The 24598-nt window shown below is 43.7% G+C and overlaps 1 protein-coding gene across 4 annotated transcripts in view; it reads right to left on the bottom strand.

Annotated features, from left to right (window-relative positions):
• Positions 1-5457: 5457 nt before the first annotated feature.
• Positions 5458-24598, bottom strand: part of glyr1 (glyoxylate reductase 1 homolog (Arabidopsis)) — a 42693-nt gene continuing 23552 nt past the window's right edge. For 2 of the 4 annotated variants that reach the window (XM_072481725.1, XM_072481727.1), the window contains 8 exons: positions 23135-23208; positions 19442-19541; positions 18055-18165; positions 14986-15087; positions 13213-13375; positions 11773-11952; positions 10498-10622; positions 5458-8734 (listed from right to left, as the gene is read on the bottom strand). In XM_072481725.1, coding sequence (XP_072337826.1) covers positions 8660-8734; positions 10498-10622; positions 11773-11952; positions 13213-13375; positions 14986-15087; positions 18055-18165; positions 19442-19541; positions 23135-23208 — 930 coding nt within the window. In that variant the 3' untranslated portion in view covers positions 5458-8659. The remainder of the gene's footprint in view (positions 8735-10497; positions 10623-11772; positions 11953-13212; positions 13376-14985; positions 15088-18054; positions 18166-19441; positions 19542-23134; positions 23209-24598) is intronic. The other 2 variants (XM_072481726.1, XM_072481728.1) reach the window with 2 other exon arrangements.

The following is a 24598-nucleotide window of genomic DNA, read 5'->3' as shown; positions in this document are numbered from 1 at the left end:
GCCGGGAATCGAACCTCCGCTCTGAGGCAACAGTGCTAACCACTGTGCTACCGTGCCACCCTCTCATTGCTCTGTGCTGCTTCAATAAAATTGGTAATATATCCGTCTACATTCAATGTGAGTCATACAGGCCAAGGAGTTCTATACAATTCCCCTCCCCTCAGTACACCGTGGCTAAAAAAGTCTTAACCTGCGACCTGAGCTCGGTGGGCATCTTAATACCACTGCACTTTTGGCAATGACCGTTGTGAGTGTTTCTTTGATTGTATTGAAGCACCTCTGAGTGCAACATGATGTTACAGAAAACATCATTTCATTGCACTTTGAGATGGCTATTTTGAAACGTTTATAATGCTCATATTTTACAAATAGATTTTTGCAGAAAGGAGTGGTGCAGTAGGTCGTGTTCCTGCCTCTGAGCCATAATCTCCAGGTTAACATTCCACCCCAGGACTTGATGGTCAAGGTATATTCATAATGAAGTATTGAAACTTGCACATACTTGCAACATATGCCAAAGGCAGGCGATAAGAGCTGGAGTGATTCCTGTTCAGCCATGTGATAAGAATGATACATAGCTCCAGACTACAATGTGCATATGAAAAGCACATGTATGAACTCACAGCAAACTAAAACACCAAACATTTGAAGGTGTAGCCAAAGAGACTCCAGGATGGTACGTTGCCTCCCTGGTGCCAGGGTCCAGGATGTCTCCGAACGGGTAGAGGGCATCCTGAAGGGGGAGGGCAAACAGGCAGAGGTCGTTGTACATATTGGTACTAACGACATAGGCAGGAAGGGGCATGAGGTCCTGCAGCAGGAGTTCAGGGAGCTAGGCAGAAAGTTAAAAGACAGGACCTCTATGGTTGTAATCTCGGGATTACTCCCTGTGCCACGTGCCAGTGAGGCTAGAAATAGGAAGATAGAACAGCTAAACACGTGGCTAAACAGCTGGTATAGGAGGGAGGATTTCCGTTATCTGGACCACTGGGAGCTCTTCCGGGGCAGGTGTGACCGATATAAGGACGGGTTGCATCTAAACTGGAGAGGCATAAATATCCTGGCCGTGAGGTTTGCTAGTGTCACACGGGAGGGCTTAAACTAGTATGGCAGGGGGGGGGTGGGCACGGGAGCAATAGGTCAGAAGGTGAGAGCATTGAGGGGGAACTAGAGAATAGGGACAGTGTGGCTCTGAGGCAGAGCAGACAGGGAGAAGTTGCTGAACACAGCGGGTCTGGTGGCCTGAAGTGCATATGTTTTAACGCAAGAAGTATTACAGGTAAGGCAGATGAACTTAGAGCTTGGATTAGTACTTGGAACTATGATGGTGTTGCCATTACAGAGACCTGGTTGAGGGAAGGGCAGGATTGGCAGCGAAACGTTCCAGGGTTTAGATGTTTCAGGCGGGATAGAGAGGGATGTAAAAGGGGTGGCGGAGTTGCCCTACTGGTTAGGGAGGATATCACAGCTGTACTACGGGAGGACACCTCAGAGGGCAGTGAGGCTATATGGGTAGAGATCAGGAATAAGAAGGGTGCAGTCCCAATATTGGGCGTTTACTACAGGCCTCCCAACAGCCAGCGGGAGATAGAGGAGCAGATAGGTAGACAGATTTTGGAAAAGAGTAAAAACAACAGGGTTGTGGTGATGGGAGACTTCAACTGCCCCAATATTGACTGGGGCTCACTTAGTGCCAGGGGCTTAGACGGGGCAGAGTTTGTAAGGAGCATCCAGGAGGGCTTCTTTAAACAATATGTAGACAGTCCAACTAGGGAAGGGACCTGGTATTGGGGCATGAGCCCGGCCAGCTGGTAGAAGTTTCAGTAGGGGAGCATTTCAGGAACAGTGACCACAATTCAGTAAGTTTTAAAGTGCTGGTGGACAAGGATAAGAGTGGTCCTAGGATGAATGTGCTAAATTGGGGGAAGGCTAATTATAACAATATTAGGCGGGGACTGAAGAACCTAGATTGGGGGCGGATGTTTCTGGGCAAATCAACATCTGACATGTGGGAGGCTTTCAAGTGTCAGTTGAAAGGAATTCCGGACCGGCATGTTCCTGTGAGGAAGAAGGATAAATACGGCAATTTTTGGGAACCTTGGATAACGAGAGATATTGTAGGCCTCGTCAAAAAGAAAAAGGAGGCATTTGTCAGGGCTTAAAGGCTGGGAACGGACGAAGCCTGTGTGGGATACAAGGAAAGTAGGAAGGAACTTAAGCAAGGTGTCAGGAGGGCTAGAAGGGGTCACGAAAAGTCATTGGCAAATAGGGTTAAGGAAAATCCCAAGGCTTTTTACACGTACATAAAAAGCAAGAGGGTAGCCAGGGAAAGGGTTGGCCCACTGAAGGATAGGCAAGGGAATCTATGTGTGGAGCCAGAGGAAATGGGCGAGGTACTAAATGAATACTTTGCATCAGTATTCACCAAAGAGAAGGAATTGGTAGATGTTGAGTCTGGAGAAGGGTGTGTAGATAGCCTGGGTCACATTGAGATCCAAAAAGATGAGGTGTTGGGCGTCTTAAAAAATATTAAGGTAGATAAGTCCCCAGGGCCTGATGGGATCTACCCCAGAATACTGAAGGAGGCTGAAGAGGAAATTGCTGAGGCCTTGACAGAAATCTTTGGATCCTCACTGTCTTCAGGTGATGTCCCGGAGGACTGGAGAATAGCCAATGTTGTTCCTCTGTTTAAGAAGGGTAGCAAGGATAATCCAGGGAACTACAGGCCGATGAGCCTTACTTCAGTGGTAGGGAAATTACTGGAGAGAATTCTTCGAGACAGGATCTACTCCCATTTGGAAGCAAATGGACGTATTAGTGAGAGGCAGCATGGTTTTGTGAAGGGGAGGTCGTGTCTCACTAACTTGATAGTTTTTCGAGGAGGTCACTAAGATGATTGCTCCAGGTAGGGCAGTGGATGTTGTCTATATGGACTTCAGTAAGGCCTTTGACAAGGTCCCTCATGGTAGACTGGTACAAAAGGTGAAGTCACACGGGATCAGGGGTGAGCTGGCAAGGTGGATACAGAACTGGCTAGGTCATAGAAGGCAGAGAGTAGCAATGGAAGGATGCTTTTCTAATTGGAGGGCTGTGACCAGTGGTGTTCCGCAGGGATCAGTGCTGGGACCTTTGCTGTTTGTAGTATATATAAATGATTTGGAGGAAAATGTAACTGGTCTGATTAGTAAGTTTGCAGACGACACAAAGGTTGGTGGAATTGCGGATAGCAATGAGGACTGTCAGAGGATACAGCAGGATTTAGATTGTTTGGAGACTTGGGCGGAGAGATGGCAGATGTAGTTTAATCCGGACAAATGTGAGGTAATGCATTTTGGAAGGTCTAATGCAGGTAGGGAATATACAATGAATGGTAGAACGCTCAAGAGTATTGAAAGTCAGAGAGATCTGGGAGTACAGGTCCACAGGTCACTGAAAGAGGCAACACAGGTGGAGAAGGTAGTCAAGAAGGCATACGGCATGCTTGCCTTCATTGGCCGGGGCATTGAGTATAAGAATTGACAAGTCATGTTGCAGCTGTATAGAACCTTAGTTAGGCCACACTTGGAGTACAGTGTTCAATTCTGGTCGCCACACTACCAGAAGGATGTGGAGGCTTTAGAGAGGGTGCAGAAGAGATTTGCCAGAATGTTGCCTGGTATGGAGGGCATTAGCTATGAGGAGCGGTTGAATAAACTCGGTTTGTTCTCACTGGAACGATGGAGGTTGAGGGGCGACCTGATAGAGGTCTACAAAATTATGAGGGGCATAGACAGAGTGGCTAGTCAGAGGCTTTTCCCCAGGGTAGAGGGGTCAATTACTAGGGGGCATAGGTTTAAGGTGAGAGGGGCAAGGTTTAGAGTAGATGTACGAGGCAAGTTTTTTACGCAGAGGGTAGTGGGTGCCTGGAACTCGCTACCGGAGGAGGTGGTGGAAGCAGGGACGATAGTGACATTTAAGGGGCATCTTGACACATACATGAATAGAATGGGAATAGTGTGATATGGACCCAGGAAGTGTAGAAGATTGTAGTTTAGTCGGGCAGCATGGTCGGCACGGGTTTGGAGGGCCGAAGGGCCTGTTCCTGTGCTGTACATTTCTTTGTTCTTGTTCTTATAATCAAGCTAAAATCAAATAAGGATAATGAGGGCGTCGTCAGGATTACTAATGCTCAACTGCAGGGCAGGATTGAACATGGAAAAATTGGGCTATGATACAATACTTCTTTACTTCCCCCTTAACATGGATTACAAAGTATATTTTAAACTACAACGGGCTCAGTAACACATTCCTTTAGCCGTGGTCAAATACTCCCTCCACTCTGGACCTCAAGTGAATGCCTCCTCTGAATCCCCCCAATGATTGTCACACGAGTTTCCAAACTCCATTCCCAAAAAAACACCAAAATCTTTGTTCACAATACTGCTTTCCATTAGTGGTTTGCATTTTGTAATCTAGTCCAAGCTTTCTAAATGAGTTTTAAAACAAACTTCCAAAGTGAATCCTGTTCAGGATTTTAAACCATTGCTTTTACCCCCGATTCCCATACAATATGGGCACGGTAGCATAGTGGTTAGCAAAGTTGCTTCACAGCTCCAGGGTCCCAGGTTTGATTCCCGGCTTGGGTCACTTGTCTGTGTGGAGACTGCACCTTCTTCCCGTGTGTGTGTGGGTTTCCTCCCAGTCCAAAGATGTGCAGATTAGGTGGAGTGGCCATTCTAAATTGCCCTTAGTGTCCAAAAAGGTTAGGTTGGGTTACAGGGATAGGTTGGAGAAGTGGGGTGCTCTTTCCAAGGGCCGGTGCAGACTCGATGGCTGAATGGCCTCCTTCTGCACTGTAAATTCTATGAATATTAAAATGGCATCAAACATTTATGAAAATGGCGTTTTCAGAAGTCTGCTGTCCTACTTGGTTCCCAGAAATGTCCGAGTACCCTTTATTTCATGTTCTCTTAACTCCAAGTCGTCAGATTTTCTTTCTGCCCCAATTCCCTGGACCATAACGTGTTCCTCAGGAAACCTGCATCATTGCAACGCCCTTGTCCTGTCCAGCTTCTGGCAGAGTTGAGATGTTTACTCCCTGGTGTCCTGGCTCCATCTGCAATATATCCAGCTAAAACATTTTTTAAATTTCCCTTTCCTAAGCAACACTCACCTGCTTGCATCTTTTATTTATTGTTCACACCTCTTGAAGCACAACGGAAACATAGTTGAGCATGAACCGACCCCACACATGCAAACGCCTTTGTCCAGCATGAATCTAACTACAGGTTTTCACCTTCCAGGCACAGAAACATTACACACTTAAAACTATATCTTATTAAAACTATATCTTATTGCTAATGTCTGACAATACAAATATAAATTTCTTAAAACTACCTTGTGTGTTCTTAATAGCAAAAAACTATTTTTAAATCTCAGCTTGTACACTACTAAATGAAATGCAGAGACAACTATAAATCAATTTCCTGAACAATAACAGCATTTATTGACCAAGCTTGACTCAACTTAATACATTAAAAAAAAAAAATCACTACACTTCCAAATACTCATTTGACAAGTTGTATACAATTTTGTACATAAAATAATTGTTATGGATCCATAAAAATAGTAGCCAATTTCTGCAATATTGATCTTAAGATGAAATATCATAAGGCATATAAAAATGCAATGACAGGATATTGTGCACTTTGGATGCAACTTTGAATTCAGGCTACATGGAAGAAAAAAAGTACAATAAATGCAGAGAAAATACCACAGCAGTTTGTGTACACGTGTCCTTTACAGAATTCAGGTTCTATCTGTAGTTGTTCACTCAAGACGTTTGCACAAAGTTAGCCAGTGCTAATATTACAAATTAACTGGTATTTTTCTAGAGGGTGAAACTCCAGATCTGTAATAAGCTTGATACCAATCCTACCTGATAAAATGTTAACTGAACATGGACGGGATGGCATTACTATACTTTGTGTGTGTGTGTGTGTGTGTGTGTGTGGGTGGGAGGGGGGGTCATTTCGCAGTGGAAGCAGCATTTACAGGTAGATTTTCTTGACGATTAGTACAGGCAATTTTTGTGAAAGTATAGCACTGAATATGCACCATTCTCGATCACAGATACAGGCCACTCTGTGCATTGCAAGGCAATGGTTTAATAATTCAAGCAAACAAACCTTTGATGCAAAGTGGAAGCACAGTAATGGTTACGTGCAAGAGAATTATCCAGGAATGAATTAAATCATAATTAAGTAAAGTCTTGGAAAAGTTAAAGCTACAACACATAGGAAGATGTAGTAAAATGCTGTTAGTGGTTGTAAGCCAACATTTTTGATGCATCTTGAAATTGGGTTCTTTTTGTTTCTGAAATAGCATTTACAGGGGTGAGGTCCCCAGAAATCTTACAAAAAAGTAGTTCTAGTCACAGTAACCTCGAATACAGAGATGTACAGTAGCCACATGGTCCTCAGCATTTTACAATAAAGCTTGAACGAAAGAGATGTAGTGCTCCTTGGTGAACAGTGCCATAGTCCAGTTTCTTCTTTTAAAAAAAAAACTTGAGGTTCCATAATGATCTTACAGGACAAGCAAGCTGAAGACGTTCTGCAGTTTAGATACTTGGCGAGACTGTTTAGCAGCATTCCCAAAACTGCCAATTCTGGACACGAGTTAAGCATACTTTTTGGGTGTGTGCATGTGCACCGCCCGCCCAACCTTTGCGTCCAATACATTTATCTTGAGGGTTTCCAAGTTTGATAAAGGTGACAGTAATCTGAACCTTAAGTGAAGAGTTCTGAAGAAGCCATCTGTACATTTTACTACTGACTAGAACCACAGCAAAGCTAGCAAATAGATTCCATTCTCATTGGATACGAGGGCAGACTTCCTTCAAAGCATGCAAGATACAGAGCTCACACAAAGGCAAAGTTTGATGGCAGCTGATAATTCTGTAAATTATTTCACAGGCAGGAATAGCAAACAATAGTAATACAGGCAGAGCCTCAGGGGGCTGCTGTCAATCAGAGGTGTGCATGCATTTGAGATTAACTTTTGATTTTAGTGTCCCTTGTTCAAGTCAGAGCTCTAAGGGCTAATCCCGGTCAAATTTGGCCACTCTTACATATTCATCAAAACCAGCTTAATGAAATTTGACCCATCTTCGGTCCAATAGATGGTCTTGTTAAACACCTGACATCATGCTTTGGTGTAGACAAAAGTGATCACATGCCTCACAAAGTAAAGTGAACAAGATTTACACATTGCACACCCACTCCATGCAACAACAGGGTGTCAGTAAAGTAAAAACAATTAAAAGTAACGGGAGCCACATCCAATTTACATTCCCAAGTTGGATCTACACCTGTGTATAATCAGCGCAAAGACCCACAAAGATTACGGGCCACAAACATATCCGACAGGTTTGCATTATTTTTATTTTTAAATAAGTGTGTGGGCAAATGAAACAAATACTTCAAACCTAGGAAGGTAAATAAATACAAATTTAAAGAAAAACCTATAATTATAGGTTAAGTACAATCATGCACGGAATACAGAAATTGTATAAATGGTGTAATGTACAGGATGGCATTGGGAGCAAGTTACGCACAGAAAAAGAAATTTACTCAGAAGCCCCTCCAGCATTTATTGCTGGTTTAATACTGCAACATTCTGATTGGGTCCCAAAACATTTTTTTGGAATCGAGAAAAGAAAACGGAGGTCCGTCTGATCAGAACAATCAACAATAACCCGGTTGAGTACAAAACAAAGGAACAACTTTTCTTTTAAAAGAAGGCAGCAAGATACATTTCCTTTCGGAAAAAGTTTTTAAAGTTATAAAGATCGTTATGGGGTTTTTAAACTCCCAAAGCAGGAGATCGCTGCACACAAGATACACGTTAGTAAGAACTGGACTTGTTCAGAAAATATGCAGACTTTACAGTGCCATGTGTGTGTTTCTTTTTCCCCCCCCACCCCCATTATCGGCCTCAATAAATCCTTTTCCTCCAGTGCAAACCACACGGGAAACATTAAGCAGGACACCAGTTCAGTAAAATGTTTCATTTTGTACAGAAGAACAATACCAGACACATTCGGATATATATAACGCAACCCACACTGGCATCACCAAGATAACCAGAGCATAAAACGTACTGCAATATCACCACAGCACAGGCCTTAAATTGTTTGTGTGCCCCACTATTCTCAGCAGTGCTCAAGAGATTCTTCATTTTGTTACTTATGACTTGGTGATATAATACTGTGTCTGGTGACTGACAGTACCAGAACTGGGCTTGTATCAGCAGTTACCACATCAGGAGGTACATAACAAAGCCAGTAAAACCAACTGTTAAGGGTTAACACTAGCATACACCTTTTTTCAACAACCCATCTTCCAATAACTTCTTAACCACCATCCGAACAAAATTACAACCAAAAGAAAAGCAGCAGCTGGTCAGCACATGCTTATTTCACAGTCTCAGAGGTGCCACGTGCCAGTGTATTCATGACATCTGGCTGGATATGGACCCATTATCATTCTCAGGCACCCGAGGAATCAACGTACAATGACCAGTGTGGCAGATTAGAGCAGTAACTGATAATGGAAACATAAAAACCAAAATAAATGGCCCCCGAATTTAAAAGGAAACAATTAAAACATTGTTGTGGTCACTGGTTGCATGCCAGGTATACTGCAGACATATCATTTTCAGACTGGTCCAATGCCTTCGCTTTCTTGAACACCTATAAAAAAATGTTTTTAAAAATCAGAGAAGTTTGATACCGATGTCAAAATTGAACAGAACATAAATTGCAAAGCACGGGAAGACGGAAAGGCATTAAGGGAGGATGGAGAAATCGAGAGGAATCACCCTGCTTCCACAAATCCGATTAATCAGTTCCAAAATTGAATGAGTGCCAGATATGAATTTTAAAATATGTTAGCTCAAAAAGGATTAACACAGGACAATCAAGAATTCATGTTACCCCCATTAATTTTTAATGTAGTGATGTGACTTCCAATTACTATACACTTAATAAAATTCCTGTCCTAAAACCTGCCACAGACCTGTATTACTGATGTTCTGACTTGCTATGATGTTAAACATCAGCATTCTCAGATGCCTACAGGTGGGCAATGGAGAAAATGATTTTTAAAATTACATTAATGAAATTCTAATTTAAATAATAAAAACAGAACAGGTGGGGTCAACCTTAGAAGATTTTATCTCCTGGGACTGCAGGCTTCCTGGGCGGTTTCCACAACATGCCTCCACGCCTTTGGGAGCGCTTTGCAACTCGAAAAGCCAGAGTAGGGAAAACCTAAAAACTTTCCCATCTCCTTAAAGGAGAGTTAAAAAAAAAAAACTTGGCTTAATTATTTTCCCAGTCTCTCAAAGTGCTTAGGTTTAAGATCAAGATATTCAAGAGAATTAAAGGTTCGATTTGCTCACGTGTATTTGTCCAGAGTACCTAATTGTTTTAGTCTCACTTAAGAAGCAAAAGGCTGACAATTACAGAGTCATCCAAGCAGATTTATTATTGCTAGATATTTCATATTTCAGTATTCCCACTGCAAAGTTTTGGAATGGTAACAGGAATATAGTTCAAAGTCAGATTTATTTCCTAATTATTGATCCGACTAAGATTAGTCGGATCGGCCATTTCAAATATCACACCATTTTATGATGTAATTCTCGTAGTGGACAACACTGCCACCTTCAGTCACTTCCTGGTTGATTATTTGTTCCACCTCTAACTTTCTTTCTATGCTGAGGGTGCCTCTTAACCAACAGAAAATCTAATGTAACACTCAAAGCTATTGTGGATACTATAGTGGAGAACCCTCAGTCCTGTCAGAATGTGCTGCAACATGGGTTGACTTGGACTCTCAACTCTTTTCAATGACCAAAATCAGCAAGAAATCAAAAGAAGAATTTTTACAGAGCACAATAACTGAACTTGAACTATGAACACAGAATTGACAAGCAACCAAACGTGCTTTCAAATTCCACAACAGGAATCCTTAATTAGGATTAAAACACTTTGCCTTGTGGAGTCAGTTTAACTGCCAACCTAATGTTTAAGAAATACATTTAACATAAAATCAAAGTCTAAACATATAGATTAAAATTTGAACAATGAAGCAAAAACAAAGGTGAACATGGATAGATTGAGTAGAAGGGGAGAGATATATTTATATATTATTGAGAGAGAGAGAGAGAGAGAGACTGTCTAAAACTGTAATTAGGGCATCAATAAGCTGTAGTACGTTCCACTGCTGACTGACATGATATACACCGTTCCCAGTCTGCACATTAATCTCCCATCAATCAGGAACCTCTCGGAATGCTGTGCTTTCTGAACAGTTCAACAGATCAGGACCACAATGTGGGGAAAAGCACAGGTGCCTCATGTCATCCCCACTGATTCATGGAGCTAGTCCAATGTTATTGATTTTAAAATGTGATTTAAGAAGCATTAAGGGCATAACACGCTCAACTTACTTCATTGGCCGCAGCAGCCATTGGAGTTGAATGATTGACAGAATCACCCATAGCAATGGCTAACCGGAGGTCCTTTTGTATGTGTTTCAACAAGAAGTCGGGCTTGAAGCTTCCCTGTAAAATATCTGATAATGAGACAATCACTAGTGGATACAAGGTTAATGGGCTTGCTGGTCATTTGTTATAACATATCTTACAACATAGAATTTACAGTGCAGACGGAGGCCATTCGGCCCATCGAGTCTGCACCGGCTCTTGGAAAGAGCACCCTACCCAAGCCCACACCTCCACCCTATCCCCATAACCCAGTAACCCCACCCACCAGTAAGGGCAATTTTGGACACGAAGGGCAATTTATCATGGCCAATCCACCTAACCTGCACATCTTGGACTGTGGGAGGAAACCGGAGCACCGGGAGGAAACCCACGCACACACGGGGAGAACGTGCAGACTCCGCACAGACAGTGACCCAGCTGGGAATTGAACCTGGGACCCTGGAGCTGTGGAGCAATTGTGCTAACCACAATGCTACCGTGCTGCCCAAGATAGCTATAGCAAAAAGATAAAGGACATCAAATTAAGAGTTACAACTTTATGTTGATCAAGATTAAAGTTCTGTAAAAATCTAAGTGTACTGGCCAGTTTAAAAAAAAAAATACTGGATGCGTTATGCAAGCAGCCAACTTTCAGATTCCTCTTCAGTCTTACAGCCAACCAAAAAGCTTGCTGAGCTTGTGGCATATCTGTGTAATATTCCATAGTAACATTCCCCTAATCCCATTCTTCGAGCATGAACACTACAACCACAGAAAACACCCATTATCAATGATGTGAGTCCATTGATTCAAATATTACAGATCTTTGAAAGATTATTGCCCCATATCAGATCATGCTGCACAGTGATTTGCGGGTTCGATTCCGACCTCGGGCGACTGTGTGGTGTTTACAACCTTCTCCCCATGTCTGCGTGGGTTTGTTAATTTGCCCCGAGGTGGGGCTATGGGGATAGGGTGCTCTTTCAGAGGGTCAGTGCAGACTCAGTGGGCCAAATGGCCTCGCTCGGCACTGAAGGGATTCTATGATTCATGAAATATATACGGACTCGCATTTGAACCAAATCCCCCAATTTGTTTCTAATAGCAATATTTGCATCTGGATTTCGAACTGGAAATTAATTTGTTTCTACCAATCTGGAATTAATTAACTATGTTTCAGACAATCAGAATCCTCTGCATTAACCAATTCCACCCAAAGGAACTAGAAAAGTTATTTACTTTGGCATTTTTGGTCCAAGAAAGCACTTGCTAAAGGTCCCTGACTCAGGATGTAAAGCAATACTTCTTGCGATTGGCTGGCTCTCTTAGCCAATGTGAATCCTTCAGCAACAGAAGCCATGAAACTGCCGAGGATCATGTTTGCAATCAGCATCATCTTCGATGCATTGCCCACCTCACCTGAAAAGAAAACAATAATTTAAGCTTGCCCATTATGTGTTTCACTTAGTCCTGAAAGCAGAAATTGCATCTCAAATTAATTTCATACAGCCATGCTCAAGACTAGTCAAGACAGTCCCCTAGCCGCCGTTAAACAATAGAAACAGAAAATGCCCGAAACACTCCGGTTTGGCAGCATCGGCGGGGGGAGGAACAGAGCTTCAAGTTTATGATCCATCGTCAAAGTTCATCAAGCTGAAACCCGGCTCCCCTCTCCATAGATGCTCACAGATCAGCTTGTATTTCAGCATTGACGGTACTTTTCTTTCAATTAGACAAATTAGTTACGCAAATTAAGCACTGGTGGGATGAGGTGCGTCATTTTGGAAAGCAGATCCCTCATTAGGGATCGCAAAAAAAAAAAAGGATTAAATCTATTCACTCTTCAGGGTGATTTTTTAAAAACATTTTGTAATTAAACACAGAATGCTGGTATTATTTAGTAGTGGAGGGAATAAGTTAGCGAGCTTGAGAAAGGGGAGGGGGCACAGCTTGAGGATACAGTCAGAATGCTTTGTTGGGTTTCAAGTGTGTACGTTACCGCCTCTCTGGGGAAAATGTCATGCTATCACATTTAGCCAGTTTCATTGGTTTAGCAGCATACATGTATAAAAAAATTGACATGGCAATATAAAATCAAGAAATATATGTAAATATATCTATGGAAAGTGTTTTTTTCTTATAAATTTAGAGTGCCCAATTATTATTGTTTTTTTAAATTAAGGGGCAACTTAGCATGGCCGATCCACCTAGCCTGCACATCTTTTTGGGTTGTGGGGGGTGAGACACGGGGAGAATGTGCAAACTCCACACGGACAGTGACCCGCGGCCGGGATCGAACCTGGGTCCTCGGCGCCGTGAGGCAGCAGTGCTAACCACTGCGCCACCATGCCCGCCCAAGCAGGGTTGTTTTGAACAGAGTTTTGAAGTAGAGTCACTGATGAGACTTTTTAAAATAATGCTCTGTATCAAAAAAAAGCAAATTGCCGATTATACAGCAACATTTGGTTTGCGGAAATTCTCAAATATATTTAATTGCTTGCATAAATTGTTCCTCTGGTTCGATGCTTAATCAATTTCACCACAAAGTTATGATTTTGCCGTTCCTCCTAAAATAACTTCTTCAGAGACATAGAACTTGCTCGCACCATAAACAATTCTATCAAGGCAATTCAAATATAGGAGAGAAATAGTTTGAGGATTCTGTAAACACAAACCTACCCAAATAGAAAGACTTCTTCCCCATGGCCTGAAAACAGCTGCTACAATCATCAAATAATGCCTTATCTCCAGCAGCAAGGATCACCAGCATTCCATTTTCCGATAGCTGCCGATTCCCAGAGACTGGTGCTTCGAGAAAGCGCCCCCCTCTGGAAGTGATCACCTATGCAACGGAGCAACAATTACAGATCAGTCCTGGCTACCACCTGTTAAGTTTAAAGAGTATCCCAAAGAAGGCCCGTCAACGATCAGGATCTTAATGTAGCACCGGGCACCCCAATCAGAAAACAGGAGTCACGGCACTAAGTGGAGCACCAGTTGGTATGTTAGATCATACTTTGTAAATTGGGTCAGGAAAACTTTGAAACCATCACCAATGAGATCCAAGGTAACCGTGCAGTAGATTTTTCAACCACACAATTCTTCCTTATCCACTTCACTTTGTGCCAAGAAAATCCTTCGTGGAGTCACCCTCCCACATGCCAATCATGCACACTAAAATATTTTGTTAAAAACTGGTTGAAAATTCAACATATCTGCCTTTTAAATCAAGTCACAGAACCTTCCAAGGATTTGGATGATAACAGTGCACCACTACATTTTTGCATCTCAAAGAGCTTCCCGTCAGTCCTGTTTGCTTTGCAATGCCCACACTGTGCACTTTTCAAGAACAGTGTCAGGCAATAAACAGGACTGGCGATGGTAGCCAATGTTTACCCTCCCTCGCAACAGGGAGATGGAGATCCTTTGTCCCATTTGCACTGCTGTGCCAACCAAGCACAGCTAATCCAGCCCATATCAAAATCAAATCGAGCGTTCTCCACTGGAATGACTCAGCACCATATTGTGTGACACATCTGTCCATCAAGCTACTGGGGAAGCAACTTTCTATACCATGCGTTTTGTTACAAGAGATTGAACTGACATTAACGACAGAAACATTCAAACCAGACTAGAAGCAAGGACAGGAGCACAAGGCTTATCGAAGAAAACAGAAAAGCAAAACATATTTCAGCAGTGGGCAGAGAACACTGAAAACATACAGCATAGGTGATAGCAATGAGCAAAGAAAGATGACCCAAAAGCTTTAGAAGGGCAGATTGGTAACAAAATACAAGAATGGATAATCTTCACTTTTCTACTCAAAGGCAAGTGCTCGACAGTTCCACATAGCACCGTGGTACATAGTCTTTTTAAACTGCAACTAGGGCGAGGAGGCAGGCGCCAAGTCTACCTCAGCTGGAACAGGGATCAAACCCTGTACTGTCAGCGGTAGTCTGCTCCACATTCTAGCTGCCCAGTCAATGGAGAGAACTGGAATGCCCCACCCACCCAGATGAATAACTGAAGCAAAATGTTAGAAGAGAAGCACAGGAAATTGAAACAAAGCTGCAACCAGAAACTACATTTCAGAATAACAGTAACTATTGCCTATCTGAGGGTTTTCCACTTGCTCAATCAGCCCACCACATTTATAACGAAACCTAGCCTTAAGACCAGCAGGTGCAAGTCATTATCAATGCAACCAGACTGTGAAAAAAGGTACATTTCACGAAGTTGGTTTGAATTACGTAATCAGTTTTCATTCACTTGCAGAATGGTTACATTTTTATTATTGCTTCGATTTTCAATGTTATAATCTTGTGTTGCATGAAATATCCAGATATTTAGATATGTACAAGTTCACTCTGGCTGAACTGAAAATTAGTACAAGCACAATCTACAAGACAAGAGCAAATCTTGTGCTTTTGTGAAATCTGCTCATCTTATTACCTGTGAGATTTCTGTGGACGTCTCAGGATCCACTGTAGACATGTCAACATAGCATTTGCCCGGTCGAATCCCTTGCAGCACCCCACTGGGACCCAGGACCAGCTGAAAGCACAAATAAAACTTACTGCAAATGTTCAGACTCTATGGTTTTTTTTTGTGAAAAGGGTAACCGAAAAATATGTTGAGAAGTTGGATTGGATGTGTGTGTCATGTGTACCGAGGTACAGTGAAAAGTATTTTTCTGCGAGCCGCTCAACAGATCATTAAGTACATGGGAAGAAAAGGGAATAAAAGAAAATACATAATAGGGCAACACTAGGTATACAATGTAACTACATAAACACTGGCATCAACGAAGCATACAGGGTGTAGTGTTAATGAGGTCGGTCCATAAGAGGGTAATTTAGGAGTCTGGTAACAGCAGGGAAGAAGCTGTTTTTGAGTCTGTTCGTGCGTGTTCTCAGACTTCTGTATCTCCTGCCCGATGGAAGAAGTTGGAAGAACGAGTAAGCCGGGTGAGAGGGGTCTTTGATTATGCTGCCCGCTTTCCCCAGGCAGTGGGAGGTGTAGATGGAGTCAATGGATGGGTGGCAGGTTCGTGTGATGGACTGGGCGGTGTTCACGACTCTCTGAAGTTTCTTGCGGTCCTGGTCCGAGCAGTTGCCATACCAGGCTGTGATGCAGCCAGATAGGATGCTGTCTATGGTGCATCTGTAAAAGTTGGTAAGGGTTAATGTGGACGTGCCGAATTTCCTTGTTTCCGGAGGACGTATTGGCGCTTTCTTCGTGGTAGCGTCGACGTGGGTGGACCAGGACAGATTTTTTGGAGATGTGCACCCCTAGGAAATTGAAACTGCTAACCATCTCCACCTCGGCCCGTTGATGCTGACAGGGGCGTGTACAGTACTTTGCTTCTTGAAGTCAATGACCAGCTCTTTAGTTTTGCTGGCATGGAGGGAGAGATTGTTGTCGCTGCACCACTCCACTAGGTTCTCTATCTCCCTCCTGTATTCTGACTCGTCGTTATTCGAGATCGGGCCCACTATGGTCGTATCGTCAGCAAACTTGTAGATGGAGTTGGAAGCAAATTTTGCCACGCAGTTGTGTGTACAGGGAGTAGAGTAGGGGGCTAAGTACACAGCCTTGCGAGGCCCCGGTATTGAGGACTATTGTGGAAGAGGTGTTATTGTTCATTCGTACGGATTGTGGTCTGTTGGTCAGAAAATCGAGGACCAGTTGCAGAGTGGGGAGCCAAGTCCTAGGTTTTGGAGCTTTGATATGAGCTTGGCTGGGATTATGGTATTGAATGCAGAGCTGTAGTCAATAAATAGGAGCCTGATATAGGAGTCCTTGTTTTCGAGATGCTCTAGGGATAAGTGTAGGGCCAGGGAAATGGCATCTGCTGTGGACCGGTTGCGACGGTATGCGAATTGCAGTGGATCAAGGCGTTCTGGGAGTATGGAGGTGATGCGTTCATGATCAACCTCTCGAAGCACTTCGTTACGACTGATGTCAGGGCCACAGGACGGTAGTCATTGAGGCACGTTGCCTGGTTCCTCTTTGGCACCAGTATGATGGTGGTCTTCTTGAAGCAGGCGGGGACCTCGGAGTGGAGTAGGGACAGGTTAAAGATGTCCGTGAACACCTCTGCCAGCTGATCCACGCAGGCTCGGAGTGTACGACCAGGGTTCCCATCCGGACCCGTCGCCTTCCGAGGGTTCACTTTCAGCAAGGCCAATCTGACTTCGGAAGCTGTGATCATAGTATCATAGAATTTACAGTGCAGGAGGCAGCCATTCGGCCCATCGAGTCTGCACCGGCCCTCGGAAAGAGCACTCCACCCAAGCGCGCACACCCACTCGTAACCCAGCAGCCCCACCCAACCCAACCCAACCTTTTTTGGACACGAAGGGCAATTTAGCATGGCCAATCCACCTAACCTGCACATTTTTGGACTGTGGGAGGAAACCCGCGCAGACACGGGGAGAAAGTGCAAACTCCACACAGACAGTGACCCATGCCAGGAATCGAACCTGGGACCCTTGAGCTGTGAAGCAACTGTGCTAACCACAATGCTACCGTGGGTATGGGTGAGTTATGGGCTGCTGGGGCACTCGATAGCGGATTGTTGGTTACCGGCTTGAACCGAGCATAGAATGCACTGAGTTCATCGGGGAGGGGGGGCGCTGCTGCCGGAGATACTGTTCGGCTTCACTTTGTAGCCCGTTATGTTGTTTAGTCCTTGCCACAACCGCCAAGAGTCTATCTGTGACTCCAGCTTGGTTTGATATTCTCTCTTGGCATCTCGGATGGCTTTGCGGAGGTCGTACCTGGATTTCTTCTATAGGTCAGGGTCGTCTGACTTGAACGCCTCAGATCTGTCCTTCAATAGGGAGTCAATCTTGCGATTAAGCCCTGGTTTCCGGTTGGGGAACGTACGTACTGCTTTCTTTGGCACGCAGTCGCCCACACATTTGCTGATGAAGTCTGTGACGGTGGTGGCATACTCATTAAGTTGGTCACTGAGTTCTTAAATATGGACCAGTCCACTGTCTCTAAGCAGTCACGCAAGAGCTCTTCTGTTTCCTCAGACCAGCACTGTACAACATGCTTAGCTGGATTCTCCCGCTTGAGTTTCTGCTTGTATGCCGGGAGAAGGAGCACCGTCTTATGGTCTGATTTCCCAAAGTGCAGTCGGGGGATGGAACGCTAGCCTCCCTTGATTTTTAAGTAGCATTGTCGCCCCTGGTGGGACAGATGTGCTAGTGGAATTTTGGCAGTACACTGTGGAGGTTGGCCTTGTTGAAGTCTCCGGCCACGATGAACAAGGCCTCCGAGTGTTCTGTTTCGTAGTTGTTTATAATTGTGTACAGTTCGTCCAGCGCCTTCCTCACTTCTACCTGGGATGGAATGTAGACCGCTGTGATAATGGCTGAAGTGAACTTGCGTGGAAGATAATACGAGTTCCTCGCCATTAAATTAAACAGTGTTTAAAAAAGATTAAGGTAGCGAACATTATGGTCCGTTGTTGCTCAGCCAATCAGGTTAAGAAACAGTAGGTGTACTTACATCTTTAGCTGCCTTTGGGTCAGAGATGCAAGAGAGTGTGATATCACATGTAGAAACCACCTCCGCAGGTGTCCGTCCTAAACGTGCCCCTTCCTGGAGAAAAGGGTCGCACTGTCACAAAACGAAGAGGTGTTTGATAAATTTTCACTTCAAAAACAAAATCACACAGACTCATTTCAAGAGTGTACTTTCACAGGGAACTAGTGTTCCATAATGCTGTGTCACAAAGCTACATGGCATGGTAGCAGAGTGGTTAACACAGTTGCTTCACAGCTCCAGGGTCCCAGGTTTGATTCCAGGCTTGGGTCACTGTCTGTGCGGACCGTTCTCCCAGTGTCTGCGGGGATTTCCTCTGGGTGCTCCAGTTTCCTCCCACAGTCCAAAGATGTGCAGGTTAGGTGGATTGGCCATGCTAAATTGCCCATTGTGTCCAAAAAGGTTGGGTGGGGTTACTGGGTTATGGGGATAGGGTGGAGGTGTGGGCTTGGGTGTGGTGCTCTTTCCAAGGGCCGGTGCAGACACGATGGGCCGAATGGCTTCCTTCTGCACTATAAATTCTATGACACAAGGATGGGCTAAATATATTTCTGATTTCAGTCTCTATGCCACTGGAATGAGCCAGCTATTTTGAACAAGAGCAAAACAGTATAGAAAGAAAGATTCAATCTATACGGTATTTCATATCCCAACTTGTGGTTCAATCCTCGTTATATAACCAGAGCTTGTTGAGTCGTAAGGACCTTGTGCACTCTAGCTCCATCTTGCAAGCCATTGATTGACCTGCAGTAAAGGGAAGGACTTGTACTCAACACCTGTAGGACATCCAGAAGCACTTTCCAACTAATGAGATACTTCATGCAGTGAAGGCAGACAGCTGAATTTCAATGGCCCTTTTCACGACATCAGGGCACTCACAAACAATGAAATACCTTTGAAATCTACTTAGTGTTATAAAGTAAACTTAGAAAATAGGAGGTGGCCACTTGGCCCTTCGAACCTGCTCTGCCATTCAATATGATCACCGCTGTTCCTCAATCTCAATGCCATATTCCTGTGCTCAGGAAATGTGGCAACTAATTTACATACAGCAAGGATCCAAGTGAAAGACAAACCAGATCAGTGATGTTTGTTGAGAGATAAATGTTGAACAGGAGACATGCAGAGCTCTCCTGTTCTTCAAATAATGCTACGCGATTACGAGACCCAAAAGACAGCCTCCCCGAAAGTGCACTGAAACACAAGTCTGAATTGTTTGTAGTCTCTGGAGTGGAGCTGGAACCCACAATATTTCGACTCAAGGGGCAAGAGTGCTACCCATTGAAGCAAGGCTGACAGAATTACTGAGCAACTCAATAGTCAACAGATCAGACGTCTGAAGGAGGCATACCTTTTCTCCTGTGCGATTCCACACTGTAACAGTGTGGCCCATTTTCAAGAGATTTGCAACAATTCCAGTTCCCATTAAGCCTAGACCAAGAAAGCCTATCCTGCAAAGACAGAAATGAAACTATTTTTATTCATCAAAAATGATATCTACCCAGATTAGTTATGTCCTCAATTTAAAATCCTGTGCAGATATTGCATTTCTATTGGAACTGACAACTTTTATTAAACAAAGTTGCTGATTGGATTTGTGTAAATTATATAAATCTTATTATTTAAATCTATAAACCAAGTGAAACAGGAACCCTTCTATCAGGATTGCAGTTATATGATAATTTTATGAAAAATGCTTAATTACCAGGTGTTTATTGGATCAATGTGGCATGACTCATCAGTAATTTTCTTTTATTCGTTCATGGAACGTGGGCATCGCAGGCTGTGCCAGCATTTATTGCCCATCTCTAATTGCCCTCGGGGGGGCAGTTAAGTGTCAACCACATTGCTGTGGGTCCGGAATGCATGTAGGCCAGACCAGGCAAGAACGGCAGATTTCCTTTCCTAAAAGGACATTAGTGAACCAGATGGGTTTTTACAGCATACCTTTTCTCCTGTGCGATTCCACACTGTAACAGTGTGCCGTGAGGAGATTCGAACCTGAATTATGCTGGGTCTCTGGATTACTAGTCCATCGACAATACCACTATGCCACCACCTCCCCATGACTATCTGGAAAACCAATAGTTGTCCGACCAGAGGAGGGGCAATATTGGATTTAGTACTGGGTAATGAGCCAGGGCAAGTGATAGATTGGTTAGTGGGGGAGCATTTTGGAGATAGTGACCACAATTCTGTGACTTTCACTTTAGTAATGGAGAGGGATAGGTACGTGCAACAGGGCAAGGTTTACAATTGGGGGAAGGGTAAATACGATGTTGTCAGACAAGAATTGAAGTGCATAAGTTGGGAACATAGGCTGGCAGGGAAGGACACAAGTGAAATGTGGAACTTGTTCAAGGAACAGGTGCTACGTGTCCTTGATATGTATGTCCCTGTCAGGCAGGGAAGAGATGGTCGAGTGAGGGAACCATGGTTGACAAGAGAGGTTGAATGTCTTGTTAAGAGGAAAAAGGTGACTTATGTAAGGCTGAGGAAACAAGGTTCAGACAGGGCATTGGAGGGATACAAGATAGCCAGGAGGGAACTGAAGAAAGGGATTAGGAGAGCTAAGAGAGGGCATGAACAATCTTTGGCGGGTAGGATCAAGGAAAACCCCAAGGCCTTTTACACATGTGAGAAATATGAGAATGACTAGAGCGAGGGTAGGTCCGATCAAGGACAGTAGCAGGAGATTGTGTATTGAGTCTGAAGAGATAGGAGAGGTCTTGAACGAGTACTTTTCTTCTGTATTTACAAATGAGAGGGGCCATATTGTTGGAGAGGACAGTGTGAAACAGATTGGTAAGCTCGAGGAAATACTTGTTAGGAAGGAAGATGTGTTGGGCATTTTGAAAAACTTGAGGATAGACAAGTCCCCCGGGCCTGACGGGATATATCCAAGGATTCTATGGGAAGCAAGAGATGAAATTGCAGAGCCGTTGGCAATGATCTTTTCGTCCTCACTGTCAACAGGGGTGGTACCAGGGGATTGGAGAGTGGCGAATGTTGTGCCCCTGTTCAAAAAAGGGACGAGGGATAACCCTGGGAATTACAGGCCAGTTAGTCTTACTTCGGTGGTAGGCAAAGTAATGGAAAGGGTACTGAAGGATAGGATTTCTGAGCACCTGGAAAGACACTGCTTGATTAGGGATAGTCAGCACGGATTTGTGAGGGGTAGGTCTTGCCTTACAAATCTTATTGAATTCTTTGAGGAGGTGACCAAGCATGTGGATGAAGGTAAAGCAGTGGATGTAGTGTACATGGATTTTAGTAAGGCATCTGATAAAGTTCCCCATGGTAGGCTTATGCAGAAAGTAAGGAGGCATGGGATAGTGGGAAATTTGGCCAGTTGGATAACGAACTGGCTAACCGATAGAAGTCAGAGAGTGGTGGTGGATGGCAAATATTCAGCCTGGATCCCAGTTACCAGTGGCGTACCGCAGGGATCAGTTCTGGGTCCTCTGCTGTTTGTGATTTTCATCAATGACTTGGATGAGGGAGTTGAAGGGTGGGTCAGTAAATTTGCAGACGATACGAAGATTGGTGGAGTTGTGGATAGTAAGGAGGGCTGTTGTCGGCTGCAAAGAGACATAGATAGGATGCAGAGCTGGGCTGAGAAGTGGCAGATGGAGTTTAACCCTGAAAAGTGTGAGGTTGTCCATTTTGGAAGGACAAATATGAATGCGGAATACAGGGTTAATGGTAGCGTTCTTGGCAATGTGGAGGAGCAGAGAGATCTTGGGGTCTATGTTCACACATCTTTGAAAGTTGCCACTCAAGTGGATAGAGCTGTGAAGAAGGCCTATGGTGTGCTCACGTTCATTAACAGAGGGATTGAATTTAAGAGCCGTGAGGTGATGATGCAGCTGTACAAAACTTTGGTAAGGCCACATTTGGAGTACTGTGTACAGTTCTGGTCGCCTCATTTTAGGAAGGATGTGGAAGCTTTGGAAAAGGTGCAAAGAAGATTTACCAGGATGTTGCCTGGAATGGAGAGTAGGTCTTACGAGGAAAGGTTGAGGGTGCTAGGCCTTTTCTCATTAGAACGGAGAAGGATGAGGGCGACTTGATAGAGGTTTATAAGATGATCTGGGGAATAGATAGACAGTCAGAGACTTTTTCCCCGGGTGGAACAAACCATTACAAGGGGACATAAATTTAAGGTGAAAGGTGGAAGATATAGGAGGGATATCAGATGTAGGTTCTTTACCCAGAGAGTAGTGGGGGCATGGAATGCACTGCCTGTGGAAGTAGTTGAGTCGGAAACATTAGGGACCTTCAAGCAGCTATTGGATAGGTACATGGATTACGGTTAAATGATATAGTGTAGATTTATTTGTTCTCAAGGGCAGCACGGTAGCATTGTGGATAGCACAATTGCTTCACAGCTCCAGGGTCCCAGGTTCGATTCCGGCTTGGGTCACTGTTTGTGCGGAGTCTGCACGTCCTCCCTGTGTCTGCGTGGGTTTCCTCCGGGTGCTCCGGTTTCCTCCCACAATCCAAAGATGTGCGGGTTAGGTGAATTGGCCAATGATAAATTGCCCTTAATGTCCAAATTGCCCTTGGTGTTGAGTGGAGGTGTTGAGTTTGGGTAGGGTGCTCTTTCCAAGAGCCGGTGCAGACTCAAAGGGCCGAATGGCCTCCTTCTGCACTGTAAATTCAATGATAATCTATGATTAATCTAGGACAAAGGTTCGGCACAACATCGTGGGCCGAAGGGCCTGTTCTGTGCTGTATTTTCTATGTTATGTTCTATGTTAAGACCAAACATATCTCCATCTGCAATTATGCTGATCAGTCAAACTCCCGATAGTCACCGTTGGGAGCCATGGAGCAGCTATATGGCCAGAACACATTTGACAAGACAAGCATTTGCAGATCTCTTCAAATACATACCTTCAGGCATTTGAGATTTCATTTTATGTTGGGAAAGGTTTGATCTTTGGGTCAAGTCCAACCCCCAATCATTTATCAAACGGATTATGAGACTTTACATTCCCCCCCCCCCCCCCCCAATATTTACTTTCAGGCCCTTCCTTACCGTTTGTCTGTAGGAGTCACACTGCCATTGGTTGCTGTACTGTCCGCAGCCTGGATGGATGTTGATTCTGCCTCCTATGGAGATAAAACAAGATCAATTAATTAACATGGAGTTGAGATTTCAATTAAGAACCCTTAAAGAGGATTGAGTGTACACACACCAGGTTATTTTTTGTTTTAAAAGAGGGATCACATGCACCGATATATTACATTGTAGCCTAAAATAATTTTCCCCATCTGGATAAAGAGACAAGTTGAAAATGGAAAGAACGGTGTATGCTTAGAACCACCAGCAGTGGACGTGGAACAATTATTGGAAGGACCATTTGAAGATAAAATGTATAGAAGAAATTACTCAAATTTAAGGTATACAATCAATAGGATCCACAATTCATACCCAAGGATCCTGATAGGGTGATTGAGAATCCAATGTTAGATTAAGTCTTTGCCATAAATTCTACAGAAAGGAAAACTGTACCAAAGACGGCAAGATGGCAAATCTGACATTTCGCATCAGAAAAGATGAAAATTATAAACTCTTGGTAAATTATTCTTTAAACATGGGATGGAATTAATAAGCACCTGAAGAAAAAGGAGCTCTTTCAAGGGCAGTCAAAATAGATTCTTAAAAAGACAGGTTGTATTTGACTAACGCGAAAGAATTTTGAAATAGGTGAAAAAAAATGCAGTGATACAGTTTATCAAAAAAATGTTTACGGTGCCATCTGGATGGCAAGAGAATGGCATATTACGGTGAACGGAAAGATTGCTGAGGGCATTAGCAAATGGTGGTTCTTCCACTCAATAAGGATTGAGCTGGTGTCATTTCACGACAATATGTTGGGTCACTTTCTTTTTTTTTTTTTTAAAAAGTGTATGCGATCGTGGATATGGATTTAGAAAAAAATCAAACGCCACCAAATTTTAAAGAAGGTTTTGATTACTGAGTGGGGACACAGATAACCAGAAAAAATGGTGCTGGCAGATGCAGATCCAGTGCAGCAAAATAGACTGTAGAAGAATACGGAAAGGAAATACACCATCAATGTACGATTTTAAGTGAAATACATGAGAAAGGGACTCTTGGTATTCTAGGTCATTAAATGTTGACAGCCATGTCAATAACGCCTGAAATAATGCAAGTGGAATTCTTGGTTTTGTACCGAGGTTATGTAGAACATACAGAAGATGATGTAAGTGAGCACACATGAAACAGCATGTAAAATTTTGGACACATAACAAATATACAAATTAGGGAGCAGGAATCGGCCTTCCAGCTCCTCAAGACTGCTCTGCCATTTATAAGATCATGCTAATTGGACTGTGGCCTCCACATTCCGCCTACTCCTCAAGAATTTACATCCCTCTACCTCGGAAATATTCAAACGACCCTGCCTCCGCTGCTCTCTGGGAGAGAGTGTCCCAAAGGCTCACAACTCTCCGGAAAACAAATCTCATCTAGGAT

Source organism: Scyliorhinus torazame, chromosome 17 (assembly GCF_047496885.1).
Source record: "Scyliorhinus torazame isolate Kashiwa2021f chromosome 17, sScyTor2.1, whole genome shotgun sequence".
Classification (NCBI taxonomy): Eukaryota; Metazoa; Chordata; class Chondrichthyes; order Carcharhiniformes; family Scyliorhinidae; genus Scyliorhinus; species Scyliorhinus torazame.
The sequence above is the reverse complement of the archived record's forward strand: the minus strand, read 5'-3'. Positions and strand labels throughout refer to the sequence as shown.